At 38.9% G+C, this 14,732-nt stretch overlaps 2 protein-coding genes across 4 annotated transcripts in view; one reads left to right on the top strand and one right to left on the bottom strand.

Annotated features, from left to right (window-relative positions):
- The window catches only part of coro7 (coronin 7), a 119,898-nt gene extending 113,778 nt beyond the window's left edge, over positions 1-6,120 (bottom strand). Inside the window, exons 1-5 of one of the 3 annotated variants that reach the window (XM_043234107.1) lie at positions 5,960-6,120; positions 2,443-2,539; positions 2,282-2,362; positions 2,108-2,178; positions 712-895 (exon numbers count right to left, since the gene is read on the bottom strand). In XM_043234107.1, the coding sequence (XP_043090042.1) occupies positions 712-895; positions 2,108-2,178; positions 2,282-2,362; positions 2,443-2,539; positions 5,960-6,019 (493 nt within the window). In that variant the 5' untranslated portion in view covers positions 6,020-6,120. The remainder of the gene's footprint in view (positions 1-711; positions 896-2,107; positions 2,179-2,281; positions 2,363-2,442; positions 2,540-5,959) is intronic. The other 2 variants (XM_043234113.1, XM_043234119.1) reach the window with 2 other exon arrangements.
- Positions 6,121-7,231: 1,111 nt separating this feature from the next.
- dnaja3a (DnaJ heat shock protein family (Hsp40) member A3a) lies at positions 7,232-14,506 on the top strand. Its single transcript, XM_043234155.1, has 11 exons — positions 7,232-7,452; positions 9,161-9,297; positions 10,061-10,144; positions 10,228-10,434; positions 11,457-11,609; positions 11,890-12,037; positions 12,117-12,181; positions 12,339-12,467; positions 13,012-13,127; positions 13,213-13,310; positions 13,753-14,506. The coding sequence occupies exons 1-11, from the start codon at positions 7,269-7,271 to the stop codon at positions 13,773-13,775; spliced, it is 1,344 nt and encodes a 447-aa protein (XP_043090090.1). The 5' UTR covers positions 7,232-7,268; the 3' UTR covers positions 13,776-14,506.
- The last annotated feature ends 226 nt before the right edge of the window (positions 14,507-14,732 follow it).

Here is a 14,732-nt window from a genome sequence, read left to right as displayed (position 1 = left end):
GTCTGTGCGTGTGTGTCTGTGTCTGTCGTGTGTCTGTGCTGTGTGTGTGTGTCTGTGTGTGTGTGCGTCTGTGTGTGTGTGTGTGTCTGTGTCTGTGTGTGTGTGTGCGTGTGTGTGCTGCGTGTGAGCGTGTGTCTGTCTGTGCGTGTGTGTGTCTGTGTGTGCGTGTGTCTGTGCGTGTTTGTGTGCGTCTGTGTGTGTGCGTGTGTGTGTGTGTGTGTGTGTGTCTGTGTGTGTGTGTGTCTGCGTGTGTGTGTGTCTGCGTGTGTGTGTGTGTGTGTGTGTGTGTGTGTGTGATGTGCGTGCGTGTGTGTGTGCGTGTCTGTGTGTGTGCGTCTGTGTGTGTGCGTCTGTGTGTGCGCGTGTGCGTGTCTGTGTCTGCGTGTGCGTGCCTGTGTGTGTATATATGTTTGTGTGTCTGTGTGTGTCTGTGTCTGTGTGTGTCTGTGTCTGTGTGTGTCTGTGTCTGTCTGTGTGTGCGTCTGTGTGTGTGTGTGTGTGCGTGCGTGTGTGTGTCTGTGTGTGCCTGTGTGTGCGTGTGTCTGTGTGTGTCTGTGTGTATATATGTTTGTGTGTCTGTGTGTGTCTGTGTCTGTGTGCGTCTGTGTGTGTGTGTGCCTGCGTGTGTGCCTGCGTGTGATGCGCACGCGTGTCTGTCTGTGTGTGTCTGTCTGTCTGTGCGTGTGTGTGTGTGTGTGTGTGCGTGTTCACCTGTCAGAGCGGCGTCCCGTGAGACGTCCCACACCTGGACGGCCCTCGCAGACGCCAGGGCGAGCAGCCCCGAGGCCGCGGGGTGGAAGAGGACCCTCTCCAGACGGCCGTCTGCGCCGCTCAGAGTGAGCTCAGGGTTCCCGGGCTGCTCCTGACCCGGGTCACACACACGCCACAGCTTCACCTGAACCAGAGACAGACACCACAGACACATTCAACACACTCCACCCTGCTCCAATGGGACTCAACTCATCAATTATTCAAGAAGAAGAAGAATTTATGCATGTAAAAAAAATAATAATTCATAGTTTTATTTTTTGTATTATTAATTTTCCTTTTGCTGACTTATTCAATATGTATAAAACAATACAATTACAGCCTACTTGATTCGACTAAAAGTTCCTGCTACATTAGATTTTTTATTTGACTTAATATTGTTTTTTAGCTCAGAAACACATCACATTACATGCATTTATGTTTACATAAATAAATATAAATATTTTACTTACTGTTTCATTCAGAAATGCATCACATAAAAAATGGTGTACAAATATATAAACGCATGACACTACAAAAAAACGGAAGCAGGTATACATTTTTATACATTGCATAAAAAAAATGTACGTATGAATAAATTAATGAAATGATTTTGACTGAATAAAATAAATACATATTTTGCTTATTTCACTCAGAAATGCATCACATTACAAAAACATTTTAGTATTTTAAGTGGAAAGAAAGAAAGATGGGATCTTGAAGGAGTAAAAGAAAAAAAAACTATTCCTATAAATAAATGAATGCATGAATTAATTCATTTCAAATAAAAGCATAAAACAAAAAATATATGACATTTTTAAACATGGAAATAAATGCAACTAATAAAAACATTATATTGATTTAATTTAATAATAAATGCCCTGACTTTTTTTTTTTTTAATTATTATTTTTTTTTAATTTAATTTTTTTAAATTTATTTCATTATTAAATATCTGTAATATTTTTAAATTTAATATTTATAAATAAAATATTTAATGTAAAAATTCTGAAATAAAAATATATGATCATAATATATATATATATATATATATATATATATATATATATATATAAATAAAAAATATTAATATTAATAAACAAATACACAAAGTATGGTCTGAGTACATACACAATTAGTCTATATTTATATTTATATCAGTCTGCCAGGAAACAATTATGCTAATAGCATGCTTCCAAGATATTTCAATGAAAAACACAGAATAAATAACTACAATAGTGATGTTTGTTTGTTTGCTTAGGACGTTCACAGAAGATATCCGGTGATTTATGTGCTTGCGTGTATGATATTCCTGCCCAATCATATATTGTGACTTTCTTATCTTACTGTCTGCTCACTCACCGTCTCATCGGCCGAGCAGGTCGCCAGCAGATAGTCGTCAAACGGAGAGAAGTCCAGGTCGGTCACGAGGTCTGGGACGAGAGGAGAAGAATTAGGACACGGTCCTACGGGTTATTTTTAGCGGACGAACGCAGCTTTTATCCACGGACGTCCGCTTGTGTTCCGATATCTCACCGGCATGGCACGAGATGTGCGTCACGGTCCACTTCCCGTCAGGAGCGGCGTTCACAGAAGACAGGCCGAGCACGCCGCCTCCTGCAGAGACACAACAGACACGCTTACAGACCGCTTCTGCCGTGTTTCACCTGACGAGCGGCGGAGGAGGAGCTCCGTACCGGCCTGATCCGTGCTGAAGGCCACGAGGCTGCCGCTGGACTTGATGCGGTCGCCCTGAGAGGAGAAGGAGGATCCTCGGACGCTAGCGATCCAGCCCTGAGCACGAGCACAAACACAGGGGGATTAATACCACACTTCAAATATTCAACAAGACTTCATTACAGAGAGGACCAAACCGCTCTAAATATCTAGCTTGGGTCACTAAACAATAACTAAAAATAGTCGTTTTAAACTAAAAACAATATTGGTATAACAAAGTCCATTTAAAAAACCTTTTCTACAAATTAAAGTGATAAAAATATACAATTATAACATAAAAAAAAAAAAAAAAAAAAAATAATAATAATAATAATAATAATAATAATCATATATATATATATATATATATATATATAAATAAATCATACTTTAAAATTACTTGCTTTGCTTCTTTTTTATTTTAGATTTTTAACATACTAATATATTAAAATCTAAAAGATTAAGTGTTAAATTTAAATTGACTAAGAACATTAAAAATTAATGCACAATTAAAATCTGTTAATAAATTAAGACCTACTAAAAATGATATTTTTATGTAAATGATATTTTTATGTAAATAAACCAATTTTATAACACCAATATATATAAAAAAATCACGTAATATATATATATATATATATATATATATGTAAAAAATAAAAATGCTGAAATACAATAAAATTTAATTGAAACTAAAATAAATATAGATTACTGTTTAATACAAATATAACAACAACAACAAAAAAAAGAATAAATACTCAGAGTAAACTAAAATTTTACTGAAAACATGTATGTGACCATGGATCCCAAAACCAGTCATAACCTTCATTTTTTTTTTTATGCATCAGCTTTCCAGTGATGTATGGTTTGTTCGGCTGAAGGGCAATATTTGGCTGAGATACAACTATTTAGAAATCTGGAATCTGAGGGTGCAAGCTCTTAATGCATATTGCTAATTAAAAATCACGTTTTGATATATTTAGAGTAGAACATCTAGCAAATACCTTCATGGAACATCGTTTTATGCCACTTATTTTTGTGTTACCGCTATTCTAAAGTGAACTGAACCGAACCAGCTGACGCCTCTCGACTGAACGTCTGACTTCATCACAAACAGGAAAGAGGAAGCGGAGCGGTGACACACGCGCGCTCTCTCTTGAGGAAACGCAGAAGAGCAGCGAACGGTTTCAGATCCTTCCAGAATGTCAACAAGAAACAACACGCAGACGAGGAGCGTGTCTGAGCAGAAAGACCGTCCCAATCTCCAGGATCTGGAGCAGAGAGAAGAAACAAACGCCTGCTCGCCTCGGAGAGGATCACCGCCATGAGCCAGCACCATCAAAGATGAAAATAAGGCCTTCTGGAGTCTTATATATGCATTTAATACCCTAGACCGGAAAATATACACACAGTTTACACCTGCTTAATGATTAAACATATATACACACATACACGTACATATATGCATATATATACACACATATACATATATATCTTTACCAGTGTGTGTGTGTCATGTGACTTACACAGCGTGTTTCTTCAAGACAGAATGAAGACATCCGGTACAGCTGAAGACCAGTTACATCAATTAAACAATATACTGCACGCTGTATTAAAGCTGGGTGAGCTCCACCAAACACGTCACATCAATTAGTTCAGTCTTAAAGGGACAGGTCACCCGAAAACGAAGTTACTTTCTTCTGCTAAACACAAAAGAGGAACGCATGCAAGCAAACAGCTCTGACGGCACCCATTGACTTCTATAGTGAGGGAAGAGCATGCTACGCTTCTTCAGTGCATCATCTTCTGTGTTTATGGATGGCGAGTAAATGACGACGGTTTTCATTTTTGGGCGAACTGTCTCTTTAAGGACACCGCTAATCAGTCCAGACACTCTCATAAAGCAAAGCCCGACGACAATCTCAGAGTTGCATGACCGATAAATACATAATAAACCACTTGTATCAGAAACGCACTGATACTCGGTCTCTCTCTCTAACGCATTCACGCACTCCCGCACGCGCTTTATCTTTAGGGTGGATGCACGTACGACGCAGACGAACGCACAAGTGATCGCGTAAAGTATGTGAGGCATGCACTGCAAACCTAAGGCTGTCATTTAACGACGAGATCTGAGCCCGTTTGCTCCTGGAAAAAATAAAAACCTGAATCGCTGCTGAGTTCTCCATCTGATATGAATGTGCAAAGTTGTAGCTTTATCACCCACAAGCTATGAAATCTATCGATACATTTATATCAAGTTCTGATTTACCGTCAAACACACAAAACGATAAATGAACAGATTAATCATTAAAATTAAGCAACTGGAATGTTGCATGGTTGCGAAAATAAATATGAAATATGTTTATATTTTTAAAAAAGATTAATTTTAAAACATTATATGAAAGCAGATTAAAATGACTAAAAGTTACATTAAAATAGAATTAATATGAATTAAAGGCACAATAGGTATTCAAACAATATAGAAATAATAAAATGTTGAAATAACGCAAATCAAGGAAATAATGCCAAGATGAATATTTTAAAAAGAAAAATTATATACATACAAAATTACAAAAACATGTAATAATAAATAAATTATGTACATTTTAAAAATAATTATTATGTATATTTTAAAAAGAAAAAACCGGAGCGCATACAAAATTACTAAAACATTCAATAATAAATAAATAAATAAATGCATTATTATATATAATGCAATAGAATTTTTTTTTACTTTTGGAAAACAAAGTCTGGAAGCATGTATTTTACTATAACTTTATCATCAAAGTTATTTTTGAATTAGGACTTGTACAGCAAATCTGACTCTTTTACTAACAAATTATGAGTCATATCAAGTTTTTTTAAGTTTAAGCAGGTGGATTTTTACAACCTTGTTCATTTGCGATATTTTATTATTAAAAGAGACTAAAGTGATATTTTATTATGCTAAGAAAGAGTGAAAAAGCGATTCATTGAATTACTTATTGATCTTATTTTATTATTTTAATCATGCACTAAAAAAATAATCAATCAGAACATTTCACCTTGTAAATCATTAACTAATTAAAATGCTTCGCTCCAGATGCACCAAATTAAATAAACGCTATAACGTTTAGCGTCTCTCTTTTTTTCCACCGTTCTGTTTGTTTGCCATCAGACTTTATTCAATGCGTTCATGCCGTTTTCGTTCCCCCTGCCCCTTTCCAGTGAAACACGGATCGGATCGGAGCGAATCGGTCTCGAGTTCAAACACAAGCCCGGTGCATCTGCACTGAACGCGCGCTCGTAACACGCTCGGCGCGAGTGACAGCTCACGTGCGCCTAAAGCCCCGCCGAAGCGCGCGGAGCCCCGCACACGTTCAGCTGAGGATGGAGGAAGTCGGATCCGATCGGCGCATCTGCACCACTCCTTCAGCTCGGAGCCCGGAGCCCCTCGACCGCGCCGCGCGCGCGCCGCACGCCCCCCCGCGCGCGCGCGCGCGCGCCTCTACTCACATCTTTCTTGGGGACTTTGGGAGTGGTGTTCTTATATTTGGACGTCTTGAAGCGATTCATGCTGAGCTGCTGGCCGCGCGTTTGAACCTTCCGGGTGTCTCGGTGTTGTGATGATCGCGACGCGAGCGTTTGAATGAGTGCGTCCCTGTGACGCAGAGCGCTGATCTACAAACCATCGACGTGCGTGTGCGTGCGCGTGCGCGTGGGGATCCGTAGCTTCCGCTTGATAAGTTAGCAGGCTTGCGCTACACTTATATTTAAAAAAATCCAATTGGCCGTATTTTTACCCCGTTTGTACCCTGAAATACCACAGTACATTGTTTAAATAGCTTATGAATCGTAATTATATGAACAGTTATAGTTACAGTCATATGAGTAGTTATATAAATATGAACAGTATATAGAAACTAATATTTTTGGTATAAATATTTTTTTTCTATGTTTTCTAGTTTTGTGTGTGTATATATATATATATATATATATATATATATATATATATATATATATATATATATATATATATATATATATATATATATATATATATATATATATATATATATATATATATATATAGATATAGAGAGAGAGAGAGAGAGAAATAATTCTAAGAGATAAATATTATATTAATCAGTGTTAGCCTATTTTATGGCTGACATACTATTCTAACACTTATTCTTCATTTTGTAGCCTATATATAGTGTTTATTACATTTTCATTTATTTTTATTTCTAATTCTGATGAGATTTCATTTCACTAAACTATAAGCGAACAGCAGCAGAAATAATTGTGGGGTTTTTGCGTTTATTTTATTACAGTTAAAATGTATTTATTTCAAGCAACAACTAAATCTCTACAAACATTAATTGTTACATTTATATGTCTGCGTAGGCTATATATTCTGGCATTTAATTATTATTATTTGAGTTCAGACAATCACCTTGTTTTTAGAGGAAAATTGCCTAAGAATAGTAAATAGTATAATGTTTATTTTATTCAGTCTATTACTTTACTTTATTTCTTTACTAAACTGACAGTTATTATAATCTTGAATTAAGATAACCTTCAATTGTAAAAACGCACTTTTAATTATATCGGCTTTGCACGTTATGGTAACTATTTTGTGTTTAACGCCGGAATAACTTCCTAGTAACTCTATCTTCCCGAGCCCGTCCACTCCTCTGCAGCTCGCGCGGGGCCGTTAGGATAGGGTTGGCTAACTTGACCAAGAATCTCCCTCCTGGCGCTGGTGCGCATGCGCGCGCCGCTCGCGCACGCGCAGTCGTTCTCGTGTCTGCGAGCGGTGAAGATGGCGTGCTCCGCGGCTCGCTGGATCACCTCGGCGGTGTCCTCCGGTAGCAGACGGGCCTGCTCTCCTCTCCTGTCCGGCGCGGATGGAGCTCGCCGGAGCCTCTCGACGCTCCCGGGCCGCCGGGTTTGGACGCGGCGCGGCGGAGGAGCCGGGACTGCGGTGACATTGAAAGGCGTGACAGGTGAGAGACGGAGGCCTGGGCATCACACACACACACACACACACACACACACACACACACACACACACACACACACACACACACACAGAGAGCTAACTCTGAGGTCAACACGTGCGGATTTGATCTTCATTCAGCTTCATATGACGGTTGAAGACGTGATGAAGGAGCCGTTTAACGGTCACGTGTGACGTCAAACAAAGTTATTGCGTTCAATTCTAAATCAACTCATGCGCACGTGATCAAGAACTGCCTGATCGATAGTGTGTGTGTGTGTGTGTGTGTGTGTGTGTGTGTGTGTGTGTGTGTGTGTGAGAAGAGGTCACTCACTGCTTTCCCTCAGTTTCCAGAAACTTCTCTGACCTCGTTTCACGTGAGCTGGACAAATAAATACGCTTTATCGATTTTATTATGAAGTCAGAAACCCTTTTCAGGTACTTCCTAGCGTGATGGGACGTGGTGTATTTCTATTTGGGTCTCTATTCGGTTTCTAGATATGTATGTACTGAAGTGCATCATAGTAAACACAGTTCAGGGGTCATTTGTCTTTTCATGACCTCTGGTCAAACCCCGCTTTTGCTTCTGCGCATCATCATCATGTTTATTATTCATGAAAATTGATTCACTAATCAAATAGTGTTTTGTTTTTTTACATTGACCAAATTAAAGTACTGTGGTATTACCATCATGGCCGTTATAGTACTGTTTTTGTTTTGTTTATGGTAGGACTAATTGTGGCATAAAAATATGCAGTGTGGTCTAAATGATTCTATAATATTTATTGGTGAATAATTTTCTAAAAGGTTATTGATATTTATTATATAATAAAGCAATTGTTGGACAAGCTATAATTTTTCTAATTTATCAGCTGAACCAAAATGTTTTGCTAATATTTTCCCTTATATACACACGCGGCCTGTTTTTATTCTTATATTATAATCCTTTAATAATTTATTTCGGATATTAAAAATAATAAAAATGTATTGTGATGATGATAATTACTTAAGTATTGATTTTATAATGATTTAAAGCATTAGCACAGCAATAAAAACAATAATATTAAGAATCATTATTTAATAATATAATAATAATAATAATAATAGTAATATATCCTTTTTCAAAATATTAACCCACATATTTGCATTGAATAAATTGGTCGGTTAATTTCTGATATTAAAAATAATAAAATGTATCATTATGATTATAATTATTGATTTTATAATGATTTAATAATTTAAAGCATTAGCACAGCAATAAAAACAATAATTATTATTATTCAATAATATAATGATATTAATATCCCTTTCAAAAATATTAACTCACATATTTGTATTGAATAAATTGGTTGGTTAATTTATTATATAAAAATTATAAATTGTATTATGATGATAATTAATTACTTAAGTATTAATTGTATAATGTATAATATATATACTTTAATGTTTTAAAGCATTAGCGCAACAATAAAAACAACAACAATAATAATAATCATTATTCAATAATATAATAATATTAATATCCCTTTTAAAAGTATTAACCCACATATCTGTAATGAATAAATTGGTTGGTTAATTAATTAAAATTAGGTCTGACTTGAACGGTTAATATTAAATATTTTTCTAAAGCCAGTTCCTCTGAATTTGGTGTTTCTCTGTTTATTGGCCTGTGTTGTATGAATCGATGGTTGTGTTGACCGTGTTGTGTGTTACAGCGCTGAGCCCTTCTTCTCATGTCGTCTGTAAGACGTCGTTCCACACCAGCTCTCCCGCCAGGAAACAGGATTTCTACCAGATCCTAGGAGTTCCTCGCACAGCCACGCAGAAGGAGATCAAGAAAGCTTATTACCAGGTAATACTAGCCACGTGACCGCTGTGTGAATAAAGACCGGGGCTAGTTGTCACAGCGATGCTGCATTTTAGTAACTATGATTTGAGTCCGAAGCATACTTACAGACACTAGCAGTGCTGCGTGATTTAAGTTCTATTTTATACATATCAATTATTTACATTTTCTATTGGCCATACAGCAATGGTTTTATAGCTTCTGTTTTGTGCTGTATACTTTTTTCTTTTTTTTTTAAATGTATTTTATGAATAAAACAATAGGCAGATTTTTGTTTTTGTTAATAATCGACAGGTTTGCAAAGCGACCGACGAACAAAATTTAATTTTAAATGTAAATTTTTCAGCTCCGAAAAATCTAATTGTTTTGTAATATAGGTTTCCCGTACATTTATTTTATAATTTAATATTAATAATTATATATTGCATTGGGGAAACCTAAAAGTACATATAATATTAATTTAATATATATTTTAGGGGTAAACCTATATATAATATGTAAAAGTAATACTATTGTAATATGTTATATATTATAATCACATCGTTTATATATTTATTAATACTAAGCGTATTTATAATTTAATCTGATATAATTTTTTTATTATATTTAACTTTTTTCCTGTGTTTGCTGGATTATATAAATATATAAAATTATTATTTATATAAAAAAATATATATGCATTTTCCACTTTTACTTGAAATATATTCACTGGATCAAAAAGACGTTCTTGGCGTTTGACCGCTCGTGTTGTCCGTTCCTCCCGATTCAGATGGCAAAGAAGTATCACCCGGACACGAACAAAGACGACCCTCAAGCGAAGGAGAAGTTTGCACAGCTGGCCGAGGCCTATGAGGTTTGAAGCGTTGGCTCTGTGAAGGCCTGTCCTGTGAGCGCGGCCGGTTAATAACGAGTGACTGAATGTGCTTTTGCGCTCAGGTGCTCAGTGACGAGGGGAAGAGGAAACAGTACGACGCGTACGGCTCGGCCGGGTTCGACGCGGGTCAGGCCGGCGCGGGACATCAGCAGTACTGGAGCAGAGGGAGCAGCATCGACCCCGAGGAGCTTTTCCGCAAGATCTTCGGCGAGTTCTCCGGCGCTCGAGGCTTTGGGGACTTCAACGCCATCTTCGATCAGCCACAAGAGGTCAGAGGTCGTCTCTCGTGGAGCGGTCAGATTAGAGTTTTTGTCTACAGGACAATAAGGGCTCTACGAAATTAGGCTTTATTTTTCCTCCCAATTTTCAACTCATTTTTTTTTTTTTCAAATTCCATGTTATTTCTATTTTAGTACTGTCAACTGCATCCAAAATAAGTGTGTGTGTGCTGTATTGTGTATGTACATTTTTTATAAATACAAACAGTACAGTATATTTTGGAAAATATTTATATTATTATATAAATTATTGTCTGATTGAATTTCTAAGTCACATATTAATCAATGCTTTAAAATGCTGTTATATTAAACCATTAATATACAAAAAAATAATAATACCAATTTTTTATTAATTTTTCTAATATAGAAGTACATTTTACTATACAATAGTAATACATTTTGTAATGCATAGTATATCAATATAATTTGACTTTTTTTTTTTGCTGTTGAATTTCCGTGTTTGACATGCAAGTATGATTTATTCGACTGTGTTAAGACACGCAGAACATGAACGCACTTAAATAACTGTCCTTTTAAATGTCTTGTTAGATATTTAAAGAGGCGGTTCACGCAAAAAAAGAAAATGAACCTGTCTTTTACTCACTTTGGTGACTTTCTTCTTTCAGGCGGATCCAGTCGGAGTTATATTAAGCGATTGTTTTTGAACTTCCAAGCCTTTCAATGTAACGGCTGTGAAATGTAGTGCACGTATTCGTAATATAAACACATGAATTCACTACAGGAGGCCTTTATTCACCCCCAGAGCCGAGTGAAGTTTTATCACGAATACGCGCACTAAATTTCCCGTCTTCTGTACAGCCGCTGTGGACCATTGAAAGGCTCGGAAGATCAAAAGCATTGCTTAATATAACTCCGACTGGATTCGTCTGAAAAAAGAAAGCGCTCCCAAGGTGAGTAAAATGTGAACTGTCCCTTTAAGAATGTAATGTTTTACTGATGCTCCGTTATACCACGGTTTGAATCGGATTTATCTCTGTTCTGTGTGCTGGCAGTATGTGATGGAGCTGACGTTCACCCAGGCTGCTAAAGGGGTGAATAAAGAGATAACCGTGCACATAGAGGACGCGTGCCAGCGCTGCGGGGGCAGAGGTCATGAGCCCGGGTCCAAAGTCCAGCACTGCGCCAGCTGCAACGGGACGGGCATGGTACGTGACACCCTCCAGAGAACATCAGCTCGCTTAAGCCTGCGACGCTTGCTCTCCGATTTTCCAGTCTGAACCAGTCTGCAGACTAAAGCTGACAGATAGCGTGCGATGCTCACAGTCTCAGATTTATTGATTCATTTTTAGCTTCAGACTCTGATCCTAGTCGCGTGTGGTCGAACGCCGGTCATGCGTCTCCTAGCAACAAGGCGCGCGAGTTCGCTGCGATCAACTTCAAAGTCCGGTAGCGTGTTTTAAAAGCACCCGTGGCTCGTCCCCGCAGGAGACGGTGAACACGGGGCCCTTCGTGATGCGCTCCACGTGCCGGCGCTGCGGTGGGAGGGGCTCGGTCGTCACCTCGCCCTGCACGGCCTGCCGCGGGACGGGACAGACCAAGCAGAGGAGGACCGTCACGGTGCCTGTCCCTGCGGGTGAGTTAGCCGCGCCACTTCACACTCTGCCTTCAGCAAACGGATTGAGTTTTGAGGGCTTGTTTGCTGTGATGTTCAGGGATCGAGGACGGGCAGACGGTCCGAATGCCTGTGGGCAAGAAAGAGATCTTCATCACGTTCAGAGTGAGTACAACAACGCTGTTTTGAGGTTTCCGAGCCAACGTGGGTGAACCAACTGTGAACTTCAGTGCTCGGTCTCTCGGTCTGTAGACGGAGACTGTTGGCTGCTGTGATCACGTCCTGTGTGTTTGAGGCTCATTGTGGGTGTTGATGCTCCCAGGTCCAGAAGAGTCCGATTTTCAGGAGAGACGGCGCTGACGTTCACTCCGATGTCTTGATCTCCGTGGCTCAGGCCATACTGGGCGGCACGGTCAGAGCACAAGGACTCTACGAGACCGTCAATCTCTCGGTGGGACATCTTAATGCCGTACTGTACCATTAAAGCGGTTCGCCTTCCGAGATGTAGATGAGTGTCCGCTGCAGTGAACGGGTGCCAAAACGGCAGATAAAAGCGTCACAATAATCCACGTCACTCCAGTCTAACACGGGAACAATCCCATAGTTAAGATGCTCTTACCTTCCAGCAGTTGCTCTGTTCGAAATATAGCTTTCTCCGGCGAAAATGTCATCCGGCCTGGATCAGGAGAGAGATCCGAGCACCAGTAAGTGGTGGGTTTTGATGTGAGAGGACAACAACGGACGGACTTTTTCACTGCATTATAAATTACATTTTTGGCCAAAGCAACAATTCAAAGTTCGAACGTCTCAAATGCATTTCTTACAAAAGCTTAATTTTTGCTTAACTGATAACGGACTGGAGTTGCGTGGGTCATTGTGGTGTTTTTATCACTGCAGAAGATACGTTAGTGAGCAAGTGATAAAATGCAGATTTCACCCATTTCGATCTTACATGGCTCTCTATTGCATATAAGAACAGCTGACTTCTTTTTAAGATCCCGTCTGGGGTCCAGGCCGACCAGAAGATCCGGCTCTCCGGTAAAGGTATTCCACGGGTCAGCGGCTACGGTTACGGTGACCACTACGTCCACGTCAAGGTCAAAATCCCAAAGTAAGGTTACGCACAACACTGGACTTGTTTCGCTGCTGCCGTTGAAGGTTAAAATGACCGATCGGCGCGCGTGTCTTCATTGCAGGACGTTGACGGACCGGCAGCGAGCGCTCATGATGAGTTACGCGGAGGACGAGGGCGACGTGGAGGGAACCGTCAATGGAGTGACCAGCACCACCACAGGTACAGTAGAATCTGAGGAGCTTCTTCTCCCCATTTGAGAGAACGTTTAGCTCCTCCAGACAGCCACAAACCATGAAACCCTCGGGATTGTAGAGGTTCGAGTAAGCCGGTTTTGCGAATTCAGCAGCTCCAAAAAAAAGCATTTAGACGCTTACAAATGTATGATTTTGTCACTTTAGATGATACAATGTACAATAGGCGGGTTAATGGTATCTAAACAGATCTGCGTGTTATTTTCAAATTAAGCAAATAAAACGAGTACATACAAATATATTAAAAGTAATAAGTCAAATAGTGATATGCTGAATTGTATTTTGATCATTGGGGAAAATAAAAACCAATTTTATGGGATTGGGACTTCTTGCTCTTAGATGGGCATCCGTGGGGTTTTAAAGACCGTTGGGTCTCGTAGACTCATTCTTGTATTTGTTCGGTCTTTCAGGCAAAAGATCCACCGGTAACTGAGACTCAGCTTCACGGTAGACCTGAAGGACGCGGGAGAGAAGGAAGAGGGTCTTCTGCTGCGACGCTCCTCAGAAACTAGACACCGAGGAGCAGCGGAGGCACTACTGACTTCTAGGAGAAGATCCCCGAGGAACGTGATCTACGCACATTTACTCGTCTCACCTGAAACGTCGATGTCAGCCATAGATCTAGTCTTTGGTCTGCTATTGTACATTTATTTGTCCCTTTTCTCATGTTTTGAAGCAATCGGCTGAGAACTATAAGACCGTATAATTTCAGAATAAAGTGCGGCGTTCGAGATCTTGGTTTGAGCCGACCCCTCGCTGAACGTTACAGCCTCCTGCTCGATCAGCAGTGTACATAGACGGCTGTCCGTATTAAAATCAGTTTAATGCGTTGTTGTAGAGAGAAACAATGCAATGCAATGATGAATAAAATCTCAGATGACTGTAAATCATGTTGTTATTCAATAGATCGTATTTATCCTTGTGCATTGTTCACAAAATAATTGTTTGGAACACAAAGTTGGTAAAGATGACACACTGTGTTGCTAGTACTTAACTGAAGAAGAAAAAAAAAAGTTACATGCATTCTTCAAAATAAATAAAACTAGACTTATCACTTATGAGTCTGAAACTACTAACCAATTATCCTAAGTCGCTTTTCCTCTCAGTTGTGTCTATAAAGTGAAGGTAATACCAAGTTTAAATAAAGTTTTTAAACAAAGCGAACATTTCCTGGTTACATCGTTTCTGTGAAGCACTTGTCGGTCGCCGTAGAAAACAATTGAATCTCAAGCTTCTCTGAACAGCGTAAAGGTAAAGCTAAAAGAAATAAAACTACATTTATTATGAAACTGGTTTGAGGGTCACATACTACTAACCTTTTTGTCCGAGGAAGTAATAGCTAATTTCTCTAATCACCGTTATTAAGTCATGACATGATTTACTTGGTTGA

Source organism: Puntigrus tetrazona, chromosome 3, assembly GCF_018831695.1.
Source record: "Puntigrus tetrazona isolate hp1 chromosome 3, ASM1883169v1, whole genome shotgun sequence".
Lineage (NCBI taxonomy): Eukaryota > Metazoa > Chordata > Actinopteri > Cypriniformes > Cyprinidae > Puntigrus > Puntigrus tetrazona.
The sequence above is the reverse complement of the archived record's forward strand: the minus strand, read 5'-3'. Positions and strand labels throughout refer to the sequence as shown.